The sequence below is a fragment of the Solea senegalensis genome, linkage group LG18, assembly GCF_019176455.1.
Source record: "Solea senegalensis isolate Sse05_10M linkage group LG18, IFAPA_SoseM_1, whole genome shotgun sequence".
NCBI classification, from domain to species: Eukaryota; Metazoa; Chordata; class Actinopteri; order Pleuronectiformes; family Soleidae; genus Solea; species Solea senegalensis.
This window is the reverse complement of record NC_058041.1, coordinates 12,489,916-12,504,844: the sequence shown is the minus strand read 5'-3', so window position 1 is coordinate 12,504,844 and position 14,929 is coordinate 12,489,916. Positions and strand designations below refer to the sequence as shown.

The following is a 14,929-nucleotide window of genomic DNA, read 5'->3' as shown; positions in this document are numbered from 1 at the left end:
CAACAGTTAATAAAGGTAAGACAATCAAATATATAACATAAAAGAGTATTAAACCATAATATTACAATACAAAAAATAAAAGTTTGTCTCAACTTCCTGTCAGGAATTCCACATCCTCTTTTTCTTGTTTGTTTTTTTCTTTGCTGATTGCGCTTATCGCACACACCTGAACATCGTTGACTTAATTAAGACCTCAGAGGTTCTGCAGTGTGTGAGCAGAGCAGGAAAACTGTCTTCACGACTGGAAGTACACATATTTTGTCCTTTAAACAGATGTTTAACGTCTTCAGCGTTTTTATTTTTCACCGAGCCCAGTTCAGCATTACTCGTGAACTCGCTCGACCTGAATCTCTGTGACTATTCCAACTCCAAAAACTTCCACGGACAGATTTTCAAGTGCAGAGGGTATTTTTAAAAAATCTATTCTTCCTGTTACAAGTCAGTGAGTCATAGACATCATTTTAAAGCTGTGAAAAAAAAATGTGTTGTTACTTTAAGCTGTGTTTCAGCAGATGTAGTATACATGTCCTTATATTTATTTAAGAACAGCAAGATTAATCTGCAAATATATTAGAAAAAGCTCTTTAATCTACTGGACATATAACTTTTGGTATGATCTCAACACTGACATGAGAGGAACATTCTCTCCACATCTTCATATCACGTTGTTCTCCGCTGCAGAGCCAAGGATGAGTCCAGGTGACGGAGCTGGTTGAGAAATCCAACATTTGGCAGAACGTTCCTGTGCTGGCGAACGGTCTGTACTGCGTCAATGAGGGTGAGTCTCTCTTTGATCATGAGGAAAGCCAACACGAGAGTCGCAGAGCGGCTGATTCCTCGCGCACAGTGGACGAGCACTTTACCTACACAGACCAGAGATCATGTTACCACAAGCAACACGTTCTCATACAGCTAATACAAGCAAAACACACCTTTTTATTCATGCATATGCTTAGAATTGTGCACAAATTGGGCCTCAGCATGATAGTTTTTCATACTCTATAATGCTGGTAATTGTGTAAAAATGCAAGTTGCACCACTCCTAGTTGTTGGTCTTTTTCCATCAGGCTGTGAAGCAAAATCCAAACAGACTATATTTAGAAAACAACATATGTGGGCCGCAGTCTATTAGTTTGGATGTACAGCGTTTGTTTACTTCCATTTGGCTTTTATATGTACTTTTATGTCCAGACTAGATAAAAAATGTGCATAATAAGACAAGTGTTTCCTTAACTTTTTATGTGAGGAGCCATTTTTAAAAAAGAATGTCAAACCATTGTCAACCAATTTACAAAAACAAATTGGTGCATCATTATGATTTTTTTTTTCACTGATTTTATGGGCAGAGCTTTGACAATGTTGATGGGAAGAGGGCAATTTAGGGTTTTATTGTTGATGTTGCCATATTCATTAAACCTAGTTTTAATAGCTCTAATGTCAGCTTAAAGGTACAGTGTCTAGAATTTAGTGCCACTTACTGGTGAAGTTGCATGTTGCAGCTGAATATCTCACCTCCATGTGAGAACCTATGGTAGTTTTCAATTATCATTAAAAAGAATTTCCTCCTGATGTGAATATAAGGGTCTCATTCTGTGGTATTAATGAAAACAACAATTCATACATTCAGGTGGTTATACACTCAAAATGGCATCGGTAAAATAGAACGGAAATAATTTCGCCTAAATCTGGGCCTTTTAATGAAGCATGTTATCAGATTATATTACAAGATGCAGCAGCACATTACTTGTTGTGTTGCGTTTGTCATCGGTGGCTAACATGTGACTCCTACCTTTGTGACTCAGAGCACCGTGAATGAAATCGGCCGTCTCTGTGAAAAATGGGCCCAAGTCAAAATCTTTACGGTCTGCTGCTTCTACGCCGTGATACAGAATGTTGGTGTCTGAGTAGAAAAGTGGTCCAGTGTCGATGTGCTGGACTCCGTCTGCGGCGTTCACCACGTGTGTTATCCTCAGATTCACTAACAGGGATTTATCCTGAGCTGTGGCCCTGGAAACGACACAAGGAATGTACTTAGTGGTGTTTTATCTCCTCGGTGAGCAGCCCCATCAGCATATGCTTGCAAATGTATCACTTGTGACTCAAATGTACAGATTTTATATTTGTCCCATCAGTTTGCCAAATAGCGGCTTTGTTTGCAGCCACAGTTTCTCAGTCTGATCACCATATTGCAGCGGGGCCCTGAAGTGAGAATGACACTTACGCATCTCCGATGTAGAGGTTGGGCCAAACCTCATTGACAGCTCCAGTGGGGCGTCTGTTTCTCAGCAGAAGGCTGAGCAGATCGCAGGTGGGTGGTGTCTGATACTCTGGCTCCTCCTCTGGCCTCATAGCTGCATGTTTCACTGTGGTGTTGTCGTGCAATCATCACAAATGGCATTCAGCAACTTGACACATAACCTCCCCAAATACTTGCTGTTCTTGGACGGAAAATTTGACAAGTCGCTGTGGCCGTCCTGTTCCTGTTAGTTTTTCTTCCCTGTAGACATTTGGATAAAGACCCACAGTATAAACATGAAGCTCATTGCCGCAGCTCGCCGCTGTTTTCCATCTGAACTAGATTATCAGTGTTGTTTAGAGGCCGGGCCTCGCTGGAATGAGACAGCTGAAGATGCCAGAGTCTGGGCAGGAGCAATGTGGACTATTTATTCCTCGCATGACTGTGACAGAAGCCAGGCAGCTTGTGTTGTGACAACTTTAGCTACAGCGCCACAGCAGTGCTTACAGTTGTACTAGCATGAGTTATTCAAAACATACTGGGACACTATTTTTTTTTCATCACACCTCCATGATGAGTCACGTCAAAGTGCATCAGTTTGTGCCACTGGTTATTGAAGTTTAGAGTTATCGTTACACTAAAACGTAGTGTGGTATAACCGCTGATGGGAGAATTAATTATTAATTCATATTTTTTCCAGCTGTAGTCATTTACACAGGATTTTGTATGTTTTTAGTTTATTTTCCTGATTCATTTGGCACTTGAGGTCTTTGCCTTCATTGGTACATAATTACATCAGTCAGTAAATGGTGTCAAACCATTGGCAGCAATGTTGATCTCACCCAGTTTCACCAGCCTGTGTGTCCTCATCAGTGACGGGGCAGTAACACGTTACTTAGTCACATATGAAAATTATTATCGTATCTAGTCATCTACTAATGTAGGGATTACAGTGTAAAAAGAGAGTAGTAATATTATGATTACTGAGCAAGGTAATGTTGAGAAACTGAATCACAATTTTATTTTTTGAAAACAGTTAAGGTTGTCAGAGACAGAGTTTTTTGCTTTTACTGTCCTTCTGCAGTTGAAATAATTTTACTTGTATCACTTTTTAATTGTATTTACATATATAGATATATAGTATTATGACTCATTACTTTTGATTTCAAGTAATAAGTCAATTAATATTACTTTACATATTTTGTGAAAAGTCATAGGTAAAGCAATATTATTACTTTGTAATATGTAACAAGTAACTGATTTCATTTCCTGAGTAACTGGACATGCACAGTGTTTACAACATCTGACTGAAGGCAAAAACGTTGCTGCGTAGTGACGACCTTCATCACTGAGGCTAACGTTACACACGTCCTGATGCACTGTTTATATGAAGCAACAACACATGTGATATGATACAGTGCATATCAACCCTTTTATTGCAGTGCAAAGGAAATGAGCACAATTTGATTCAACACGATTATGAAGCAATTGTCCCTCTGTGTTGGGGAAAAAAAGTGTTGCCAAACATTTGATTTGTGGCAGTGTGGAGTGTTTACTTCTTCCTCCTCCATGACTGTGATAATATGTGACTCACACAGACAAGCCCTCAACTTCTACAAGACTTGGCCAAGAAATGTGATGAGAACTGACACTGACAGCAGTGGAGATCAATCATAAAGCTTGAGTCCATAATTTGTTTCTGAAAACCTTTGTTGTTGAAATCCTCCTCACGTCTGGACAGCCATCAATAAATAAAGACGTCTGGGGGAAAAAAACAAGCAGAATCTGGTGTAGTCGGAGCCTGGAAAAGGTTATAATAGCAGGCTACACTGCAGTCGATGGGAGTGCTACAAGCTCCGCCCTCAGAACACGAGAACACACAGCTTTGGTGACACTGACTATATCATGTCTGAATCACCTGGAAGAAAACGCATAAATGTCAAATGTCATTTTTCAGCCTCTGTTTGGTCTTTGAACAGAAACGATGCAACGGTCTTGTGTGCTGCATCTTTCAAGTGAAAACAGGCTCTGTCAAGCAAAACTATCAGTCCTGACTTAGGGAACGTTTATGTGTATACAGCAGCATCGTAGAGGAGGACGGGGACAATTCCCAATATTCAATACTCAAGAGTTTTTGTTTAGTACCCAGGTAGCCTGGAAAGGGCACAAAGTGAACATGGGGGTGGGTGTTACGGCCTCCTTTTAAGGATGAGGCTCAGTAGGAGACCAAACATACAGGACGCCACCACGTTATCTCAATAATAGTTTCAATTTGTGAAACAAAATGTCGTCATTTCAGACAAAGGTAAAAATAATAAGAAAGCAGGTGGCATCTGGGCCAGCCCAGCAATGGGCTGTAGGACCCAGCGTGTCCACAAAAGAAAAATAGAGGCAATAAATAAAACCAGAAAACAGGACTGCCGGTAACCTCCAATCAAATAAAACTGGAAAAATCATCTACAATGGGAGGACGGAAAAACAAAAAGGTCCCCCAGCTGGCTGCCCACTCTCTCTCATCCCTCTCTCCATTCTCTGTCCTCCTTTTGAACTTCCCTCCCCACGATGACACTTTCTCCCTCTCCACTCACAGCGCAGGGATTGTAATCACTGATACGAAACACATGTGAGTGGAGAGGAAAAAGAGAAGCTGCACGCAGACGCCCATAACAGTGGGGTCACCATGGAAACAGCAGACAAATCTGCTTGGGACCCATTTTGTCACCCCGAAATCTAACCTTTGTGGGGTCCACATGGACATGCTGCATAGAAAGCTGTCTTGCTTTTTTGACGCAATATTGCTGTTGCCTCCAGCTGTCCTGAAATGAATCACTTCCTGTGTGCAGCGCTAGAATGGCTTTGAATGCAACTTATCTTTGTTTATATTGAAATGTTACGCACTACAGTTTTAACATTATTGCAATGACCTGCACAGGTAGACAGATGAGTAACATACACCACGGAATGCACAGATTGGTCATATTTATTATAGTATTTTGAACTACAGACACTAGATTTAATTTTTTTTAGCTAACAGGACGTGAAGAGAATTGAAACGATGTACTCAACAATTTGAGAACAATGTCTTGAATACAAGATTGTTGGTTGAATAAAATCACTCTTTTAGTGTTTATATCCGGTGCAAACTTGGAGGTAATTACAAGAGTAGACATTTATGGTGATATTATGCAAAGTGGCGAATCTTAACAGCCGTTCTCCACAGCACCACCGGTGGTCAGAATCTCCTCGGGGCACTTTTAAGAGCTTCTCCTCTATATTGGGTGTAAATTAATTACTGACCTGGGTAAGAGCCATCCATTTACACCATTTGCATTTTACACTGGTCGTGTTCATTGCCGAAGGAAATAAAGAAGAAGACATCCAGTCCAGCTTCTGTGTTTTTCCTTTTATGTCTCTGGAGGATGAGGATGTTGTGTCTATGCAGTAGTTGTTGTTAGGATGAATTCATTATCATATTAGTTTGAGACAGTAAACATAAAATGGGTTAAAGGCTTATATTTTAGTATGAGCAATTTGTCTTAAAGGTCCAGTGTGTAACATTTAGGAAGATTTTATTGGCAGACATTCTGATATATACTGACAGACGGTTATGTGGTAATCCACTGTTATGGCCAGATTTTTTTTCAGCACAAGCTCCTCGATGACCCCTGGTAGTGCAGCTGTTTGTCCAGCTCTCTGAGCTGCTCCAGGAAGCCGTTATTTGGCGAGATGTTTCTGTTGGCACCGACGGCTTTGAACGCGTCCACCAGCGTCATGTGCTCATGGATCATGAGATAGGCCAGGACTAGTGTGGACGAGCGGCTGAGACCCATCGCGCAGTGGACGAACACTTTACCTATCAGTGGAGAACAGAAAGTCAGTTGCATATCAGCACTTAGTTCCCGTCTCTACTCATAAACCTGCAACGACTGGATTATGGTGGTGCACTTTATTCTAACGGTCTAATTTGTTACTTCTCTGTGGCTTAAAAACGTCGTGCACATCAGAGAAGAGTACTTCAAACTCCAGACTAAAAGTTTTCAACAATGTTGCAACCAATGTTTCTACACACGGTAATCCCTGCTTCCTTATCGGGCTTGAGGATTAGGGCGCAGAGGAGCGCGTAATTGAACTGTCTCGGCGGCTGTGTATTTCTGCCGGGGATTACTGTAGGCCCCGCCGCACACTGGAGCCCTCCATCAGCCAGCATGTGAAGGAGGAGGCCACATCTTATTACTGTCATGTCAGATACCGACTTCACTCTGCATAACAGGCCAGGCAGACACAGGCCACAAACATAATTGTGTAATTTCCATGTCCAATAAAAGTGTTGCTTACAAATTACCAGGGCAATCCATTTAAAACCAATTTTCCTGGCCAAGGTCTGCGCTTATGAGAAGATTACCGTGGGGGAAAGATATTAGCTTGATATTATGTTTAGTGTTTGATTTGCATTTTAATGACTAATACAACTGGGGGCTCCTGTAATGGGAATTGACTGACAAATGTTTCAGCACCTTGCCTTGCAGAAAAAAACAGGCACATGTGCCTCAAGTTAACTCTGTAAAAGAAAAACGACGATGAGAACACGGCGTGGTCTCCTCACCTGTGGGTGAGCTCAAAGCGTTCTTGATGAAATTGGCAGCTTGGTAAAAGAAGGGACTCATGTTAAAGGATGACATGTCAAAAGCCTCCACTCCATAGTAAGTGATATTGGTGTCTCTGTAGAAGCTTTGGCCCGTGTTCACGTTGAACTTCCCATCAGCAGCGTTAAGCACGTGGGTGATGCGGTGAGCTTGGAGTGTCCTCTTGTCTTTGGCTGCGTACCTGTGGAGAAAATACAGTTATATATCTTTATGGGCACAAAGCAAAGGTATATTTTATAGCAGAAGTAATCATATTAATTGATTATAGATAATTAATACTCTGTTAAGTGGTGTTTGAGCTGCAAATATCCACACCAATGATTCATAATAACTAGCACTGATTCAAATACTTTACCCCCAAATTAGTGTTTATTTTTAACAAACATGGTGAATAGATGGGGCATGAGACAGAGATATCACCAGTCACATTCTGTAATGGATTATGTTTAAAAGTTGGATCCAGGATTTGTGTTCTTTAAAGTTGCAGAATAAGAATTTTTTTGTCAATTGTTGAGATGTTTGTACCAATTCACAGTCATTAACTTTGACACTTATTGTTTATATCCTGTCAGAAGTAGATGCTTTTTGTCTGGTTTGCTGCTGCTGCCTGTCCTTATTTGGGCTTTTTTCCTCATCTCACGTGCTGTTTCATTGACGTGGCCTCTGGTTACCTTCTTTCATGCTAACTCTTCCACACATCCATGCCATCCTCTCGTTGTTTACCACCGACTCCTCTGCATTTGTGAAATCTGTATTTAATATTCTCTGCCTGCTTGTCCATCGGACTGAATATTTACCACCGTGTACTTCTGCCTCCTCCTGTGACGGTGTATCTGCTCTGGGCTCTCTGTTCCTGCCTCCCTCAGCCAGCTCGCGCACCTTCAGTCAGTAAACCTCCTGAACCCTGAATCTGTAAACTATTCCTTTTATAGTATATACTACTGCAGTGGATTTTGATCACTTTTGACGTGATGTACTAATAAAAAGAACAGGACGCCTTTATTAATCTTATTACACAATTCTGCGGAAAGAAATGCATGTCTCGTGTCAGTGCGTTCATTCTCACATGTCTCCAATATAGATCCTGGGCTGAACCTCATCCAGGTGGTTGCTGGGTCCTTTCTTTGTCCACATCAGCCTGTGCAGCTCTGAAGCCGGGGGAGTCTCGTACGTGGTGCCTGCTCCTTCGGAGCTTGCCAGGCAGCTGAGGCCTCTGGGCATGTCTGAATATTTCACCTCTTCGTTTACAACCTGTCACACATTAAGTACAACATATCTACTACGCTCTTTAATTTGACAACATTATCTACAATCAGTGAAATATGGGAAGTCATCAAAAGAGTGTGAACATTGCTTTTTTTTTTGCTTCTTTTAAACATTTTAACGAAGGAAATATAAACACATTTTCAGCCCTTTAGTGACTGAGTTATGTGCTTTGTTGATTGTCCACATGCGGCTTAATTTTGAGTGAGGTTAACCCTTTACCACGACTATATTTGGTAACTTTCACAGCAGTTCCAAAGGGCAACAAGTGTGGTCATACGGCTCAGTCTTCTCCTGCCTCTATGGTTATCTCAGAAACTAATTATAGTAAGGTGATGAAATCAATCAGATGTGTTGGAGCAGGGAAACATCTAAAACATGCAGCACAGGGGTCCCCAAGGAAAAAATACTGTTCCTTTCACTTTATTTATGTTTTTCTTGTATATTGTAATATATACTCTTTTCAGGGGGAAGGAGCCATATATGGTACCTTCATGGACCTTGATTTTCTATATCTTCCAATAGTCCAATCCTCCAAATGTTTAATTTCCAAGTATTTTAATGTGCCTTGTAACTGTAGCTCAAAACCTTTAAATACAAACATTTAAACCACTGGCAAATGAGTACACACAATGATGTTTATCAGCTCCACATGACTCTGTTTCTCAGTAAAACAGTGTTGAGTGCTCGTCAAGACCGATGGAGGCAACAGCAGCATGCTCTTGTAAATTGAGACGAACAAAATCATCATCATCAAAAGTTAGGGCGCTGCATCCTCAGCAGTAAAAATGGTGGGATCTTCCATCATCTGCCTCTAATATAACCTTAGACCTACTGCTCCATGGTGTCGCCTGTGGAAATGTAAGGCTACAACGAAAGCATAAGCAGACCAACATGATCAAATGAACAATAATAATAAATAACAATAAATCTTGATTTATACAGCACTCTCCTTAACAGTGTTTCAAAGTGCTTAGCGTTCCAAATCAAGTCCAGTAAACACAAAGTGCTTAACAAGAAGTAATAAAACAAAGCGGTTAAAAAGTACACGGCCACAAATGAGAAATTAAATGACTCCTTCAGGCACTGGTACTTCTAACAGGCTTTACTGATGTGAGGACACCATTGTAGTTATATATACATTAAATAAAATATGTTTTTGTAGAAAGGATTAATTGGAATATTGGTCTTTGCCACCAATAAATACACTCCACTGCAGCGACGGACCATAAAAGCACGTTATTGTCAGATGACACTCTTGTTATTTTGTGCTGGTAGATGTATTTATCTCCACAGATTCAGAAAACTGGCACTCACGACTTATAAACATGAGCCTTTCATTTCCTGCAGGCAAGTGTAACCTGTGCATTTACAATTTACACACTGGGCTTTAGAGAGATTTATACTATGCATACTGTATACATTAGCATCCATTTAAGGAGCTGTGTGATTCAGCTCCGAGCTGTGGACATTGGGCGGTTCTGCGCTCATTGTTGAAGCGAAGAAACCGATGGCAGCTCCTCTTATTTGCTTTCTGCTGGTGTGAGGAGACGTAATGTGGCACTTAGGCTTCGGAGACGTATTGCTGTGTCCACAGGGATGAGTGAGTCGTTGAGACCAAATCTGATTCTGTGACCTTTTCCTAAGCTGTGGTGGCATATGGAGGAGCACTCAAGACATCATGACGGCTTCATCCATCTCTGCATGTGCACGTGTGTCATGTGGAGTGTGTGTGTGTGAAAAAGCTGCACCTGATGCAGTGTAATATGCTGCATGCATATGAGCGAGTGTGTGTGTGTGTGTGTGTGTGTGAGTCTTTGCGAAAGTACAACATGTGCCCAGAGAACCTGGAGGCGCTTCTTTCTCCTCATTGATCTATAAGTACAAGCCTCCCCTCCCTCCCACAGTCAGGGCAGAGAAATGATTTCCCTGGTGCACATGTTTAAGTGCAGCGCTGCTTTCATAGCCTCCCCCTTAGGCTAACCTGTGCTTCCTGCTCTACTTCTGTGTAATTAAAGCTGCTATGTATGGGTAAGTGCCCACGGTTAACATGGAGGGCAAATAAATATGGCTGCCGTTTTTTTAACCCTCCTCCTCTGGGCCTCTTCTGGGGAGTTTTATGAATTACACTTCCATGTTTAGCCTTTTAGATGTGGTTCATGTGGATTTGTGAGCTAATTAATAAAAGAGGAAAGTGTAATTCAACAGCCAAGATCTTATCATCATAGTACATTTATAAAAAGTGCTTCATAAACATGTTTGCCAGGCAAATAAAAGTGCACAGTAGAATAAATCCACACCCTGGAGTTCATGGTGTGTGTATATATACTGATAAATATTTTTCCAACATGGGCCTGTATCTGCAAACAATTCGTAAGAACACACTGGTGTTAGACACATACCTTGTCTGGAAACGTTGCCTTTTCAGGGTCCCTTGGTAGCGCTACATGTAGGTCGAGCACAACTGCCTGTGTTCCACATGGTAATCTACCCTGCAACCTTTTTTTCTATTTTAACATCTGAATCTCGGCCCAAAATAATTCTGGCATCCTCTCCCGCATTCCTTAAAGGTTACTCGAGCTGCCAGCACTGGAGGGAGGATAGGACACTGCTTTTTTTAAAAGCAGGAGAATAAGAAGCACACTGCTGCCGTGAGTGAACTTAAAACCGACACTGACATTCTTCTCTCCAGTAAAAAAAAAAAGTGATATAAGATATAGGTTTATAGCATTTAATGAACTTGGGACAATAAATTCAAAAACACACATTTACACATAAAAAAAGATGCATTGCAGATATGAGGACTGAGTGAATGTGAATAAAAACAATTATACAAGTGTAGATACATGAACATTTCCATTTACCACGTAAACATTTTCTTCATATCCAAATAAAACAACCACAGAAGAAATCGTTACATATAAACTGAACAGAGCGACACCACAGTTATCTCTGTGACAATAATCTGAGAGATTATTATTGTGTTCATTTAAATGTTGATTCTACTGACAATACAACTGTGTGTTTGTGTGCATGAAAGTGTGTGTGTGTGCGTGATATAATGAGGCTGTAATCGTTTAGAACAGGTAGAAATTGCTGTCACAGTCTGATATAAACATGTTTGTTCCTCTCTGTGCCTGTCATCAGTAATTCCTCTATAGAAAATAAAACCAGACGCCTTTGATGCACAGTAGTGAGTGGCTCAGATAGCAGGACAAATACACCAAAGAAACACTGTATAATGCAGTTTGATTCCCATTCTGACTTTGAACATTCTCTTGCAGAAAATAACATTTTTTTCTCTTTTCTGCTAAAATATTATCCTTTGTGTTTAGAGATTTGGTCCATTCTGCGGGGATAGAAACTGAGGTGGTTGGAAAAATAAAAGGCAAATCTTACAATTATGATATAACTGAAGACATAGTCATACAATCTGAACATCTCCAGAGCTCTCACTGTCTCTGTGTTCGTTTCACATTATGTTGAGATTTGACTAAATGAAAATTGTAGCTGTTTTCACAGAAATGGTTTTGTTTTCCTCGTGTACATATGTTTTGTGTATTACATAACTGAATTTGTAACCAATCTATGTCAGTCTTTCTAGTTAAATAAAGGTTAAACTAACTTAAATGTGCAACAAAACTCTCTTCTTAAGACGTTCTTTGATTTTAGCATTTCAATCTTTCGAAAGATAAATAATAAAGAAAAAAAGAAAGAAACGTTTAAAGCCATGTTAGTGGGTCCATGAGGACAATGCAGCCCATTGCAAACCGGAAACAGAACTGGAATCTTAGTCAAATTTAGCTCAGCCTGAGGGGGGCGCTAGTGCAAAGGTCATGTTGATACAGTGTTGTGAAACTGGCTCTTTTTGGTTGATTTGGTTGAACTATCTTCAGGTCAACTGCGTCCGAGAGCTTGAGCTTAAAGAAAAAAAAAAAACGTGCTGCTTGGAAAGTAAAACATTTCTCAACTTCTGACACACATGATGCACTTTGGCCGGCCCTTGACGACCTCCACTGCATGTGTAAATTGGCCGTCATGCTTTGCTTTGAATGTTGGCGTGTTAATGCAAACACAAGATGTGCTGACATGTTGCTTCATAGGATAAAAAAAGTTAAAGTGTTTTGTTAACATTGAGCATATTCATGTAAAACTGGGGGTTGAGTAGACAATATATTTAACATGTTAACAGGAAGTGCAAACTGTAGATGAACCAGGTTTTTTGTTTCTTGTAGACACACGTCAGTCTTGGATTGCTGGGCTGCGCTATCCTCATCCCTACAGAGACCACGCTCACGTGTGGCTAAAGAACTGTAAACTTCCTCTTACGATTACAAGATCTGACACGTTTTCTTTTTTCTCTTTGTCAGCTGCAGATCCAGATCCAACAGCAAAGCCAGAAAGTTCCTGTTGGGGTAGATGGCTCTCTTCTGGATCAGCTTCTGCAGAGCCCGTTTGAGCGAGAGCTGACGGTAGATCATGAGGTACGCCAACACCAGTGTCGAGGACCGGCTCATTCCCATGATGCAGTGCACCAGAACTTTCCCTGAGAAATGGACAAGAAGAAGGGAAGAGGAGGCATGAAAAGGAAGGATTAGAGTGAGGCCTCAGTCTTATTAATATCATACATGGCTGCCCATCTCACTGTGTGGCTTTTCTTTTCTCCAGCTGGGAGCTAAAAATAGAGCCAACAATTCATCGCCTTTGTTCATTTAAGGTTCCTTTTTCAGAAGGGACCTGGTCTTTTTAATCCCAACTCATCCTCTGCTTGATAGGTTGTTTGAAAGGTGCCATGGTCACATTATAGATTTAAATTCTGCAAGGTAAGACACTTATTAATACCGCAGGCTTAAATTACACTTACACATCAATATTATGGTGACAGGTGACATTGAAAGGGCAGCACGGTGAAAATAAAAGTGAAATAAAAGACATAATGGACAAAAATACAATATGTGTAAAGAACATTCATACATTCATGTAAATTGACTGAATTCTATCATTAAAACAAAGGTAATTTGTGTGGAAAAAGAAGCCTTGTGTCGTCTTACCATCAGGCGACTTCAGAGCTTTATGAATGAAATCAGCTGCAGGCTGGAAGTAAACATCCAGATCAAAGTGTGTCGAGTCATCTGCTGGAATGCCACAATACACAAAGTCGTTGCCATAAAAGCTTTGGTTCCCTACGCTGCCTCGCTTGGAGTGGGCAGCGTTTAATACATGAGTTATACCTAATTTCAGCAAGGCAGCCTTGTTTTGGGCTACTGCCCTAGCAAGACAAAGAGACAGAGACAAGTTCAAGACTTATGTCAAGGCTAAGCATCAAAGCAGTTTTAATGTCAGAGTGATACAACATTTGGCAGGCAATACTGCATGGCAGTGGTAATAACCTTGGGAGCTTGTTTAAAATTAAAACTTTCACTTTCCCTTCCAAGGCAAACTCATAGAGTCTGGTTTAAATTTGCGATGAAACATATACTTACACGTTCCCTATGTATATGTTTGGCCAGACCTCGTCAACTTGATTAAGATGTAGTTTGCATGAGTCCAAAACCTTCTGTAAATCCTTTACAGTCAGATATTCTTTTCTCTTGCCTTCGACAGATGACATTTTGAGTCCAAATCCGCCCTCTTGGAATGAATCCTGGTCCGAATGTTTGTTGTATTCAAGCAGTTCCCGTCTCCTGCGGCTCAGAGTGATGTGTACGAGCAGGTGTTTATCTGCTGTCACTGGACTAATTTAGTGCCTAACCTAGTGTGTATTCTTTTACGTGTGGAGGGCAGAACAACAATCTGTGCAGCCCCAGAGTTTGCGCTCTATACACTGCTGTGGGACTCTAATTTAATAAGCCTGAAACAGAGATGAATCATTCCTTAAAGCAGTGATAATTGGATGTAATTATGGAGAAACATTTTCGAGTACTTTGCTTACACTGAGAAAGTGCACACACCATGTGCAGTATTAATGAAAAAGAAATACTGTATCGGCTTCATGCAACTAGTTCACTGCTCTGACATTAATATCTTGTGAAAGCACATTGAATGAGAAGAAGGGGAGGGAATTAAGCGTTGCCCGTTGGCTGCACATGACATCAAACAGCACTCGCACAGCTGTAAATATCTGTTAACCCTGCTGTTCTGTTCCAGGTTAATTCCACACATTTCAGCTTCTACACTGAAGGAAAACATAATTAACCTCACTTTTAAGCCATTAAACATAATGACTTCTTTAGTCGGGGGGGCATAAATGTGTACGTGCGCAGAGGTGGAAGCAATCATGTATTGTAAAATGTCAACACTGTTGTATAGGAAATGAGTCAATAAAGATCTGCGGGTCATTTCGACCTGAAGGCACTTATTGATTGATTATCTGAGGTGTTGCTTCTGCTTATTGATTAACCTACTGTGGTGTGTGTGTGTGTGTGTGTGTGAGAGAGGGAGAGCTAAAGCCTCTTGGTTATGTGCATAATAATTGGCAGAAACAGATTCACACCTACAGGTGAAATCCTGTGTGTGTGTGTAGAGTTGTGTTTGCTGCACTTTTTGTGCTTACACTTTGAAACTCTATGAAAATGACACTTGGCAAAACCAGTGTGGATTAATGACCCGCTTCCCCCCCCCCTTGTGGAATCAGAGATGAGGATGACGGGTCACTCTCATTGTACAAGAACAAGAAAAAAGATCTATGACAGTGACTCTGTGAGGCTGTGCATTCATACCTAGTGCTTTGGGCTAAATGCAAATATGCTCATGTTGACATGTCTCATGTTGCACCATGTTCCCACTT

The 14,929-nt window shown here is 40.8% G+C and overlaps 3 protein-coding genes across 6 annotated transcripts; all 3 read right to left on the bottom strand.

Moving 5' to 3' along the window:
* Window positions 1-276: 276 nt before the first annotated feature.
* Window positions 277-2,666, bottom strand: LOC122759064 (dual specificity phosphatase 29-like). 2 transcript variants are annotated; one of them, XM_044013562.1, is made up of 4 exons: window positions 2,222-2,666; window positions 1,790-2,007; window positions 1,479-1,526; window positions 277-863 (listed from the first exon to the last, which is right to left on the bottom strand). In XM_044013562.1, the coding sequence occupies exons 1-4, from the start codon at window positions 2,347-2,349 to the stop codon at window positions 661-663; spliced, it is 597 nt and encodes a 198-aa protein (XP_043869497.1). In that variant the 5' UTR covers window positions 2,350-2,666; the 3' UTR covers window positions 277-660. The 2 variants fall into 2 exon arrangements, with proteins under 2 accessions (XP_043869497.1, XP_043869498.1); XM_044013563.1 differs by lacking the exon at window positions 1,479-1,526 and having other exon boundaries at window positions 2,222-2,663.
* A 3,122-nt stretch (window positions 2,667-5,788) lies between these two features.
* LOC122758816 (dual specificity phosphatase 29-like) lies at window positions 5,789-10,694 on the bottom strand. Its single transcript, XM_044013143.1, has 4 exons — window positions 10,545-10,694; window positions 7,946-8,130; window positions 6,840-7,060; window positions 5,789-6,089 (listed from the first exon to the last, which is right to left on the bottom strand). The coding sequence occupies exons 2-4, from the start codon at window positions 8,098-8,100 to the stop codon at window positions 5,878-5,880; spliced, it is 588 nt and encodes a 195-aa protein (XP_043869078.1). The 5' UTR covers window positions 8,101-8,130; window positions 10,545-10,694; the 3' UTR covers window positions 5,789-5,877.
* Window positions 10,695-10,859: 165 nt separating this feature from the next.
* Window positions 10,860-14,567, bottom strand: LOC122758817 (dual specificity protein phosphatase 13-like). Of its 3 annotated transcripts, XM_044013144.1 has the most exons (3): window positions 13,626-14,549; window positions 13,194-13,411; window positions 10,860-12,688 (listed from the first exon to the last, which is right to left on the bottom strand). In XM_044013144.1, exons 1-3 carry the CDS (start codon window positions 13,751-13,753, stop codon window positions 12,474-12,476), a joined length of 561 nt encoding a protein of 186 aa, XP_043869079.1. In that variant the 5' UTR covers window positions 13,754-14,549; the 3' UTR covers window positions 10,860-12,473. The 3 variants fall into 3 exon arrangements, 1 of the variants encoding a protein (XP_043869079.1); XR_006358196.1 differs by having other exon boundaries at window positions 10,860-13,277; window positions 13,626-13,690; XR_006358195.1 differs by having other exon boundaries at window positions 12,623-12,688; window positions 12,788-14,567.
* Between the last annotated feature and the right edge of the window lie 362 nt (window positions 14,568-14,929).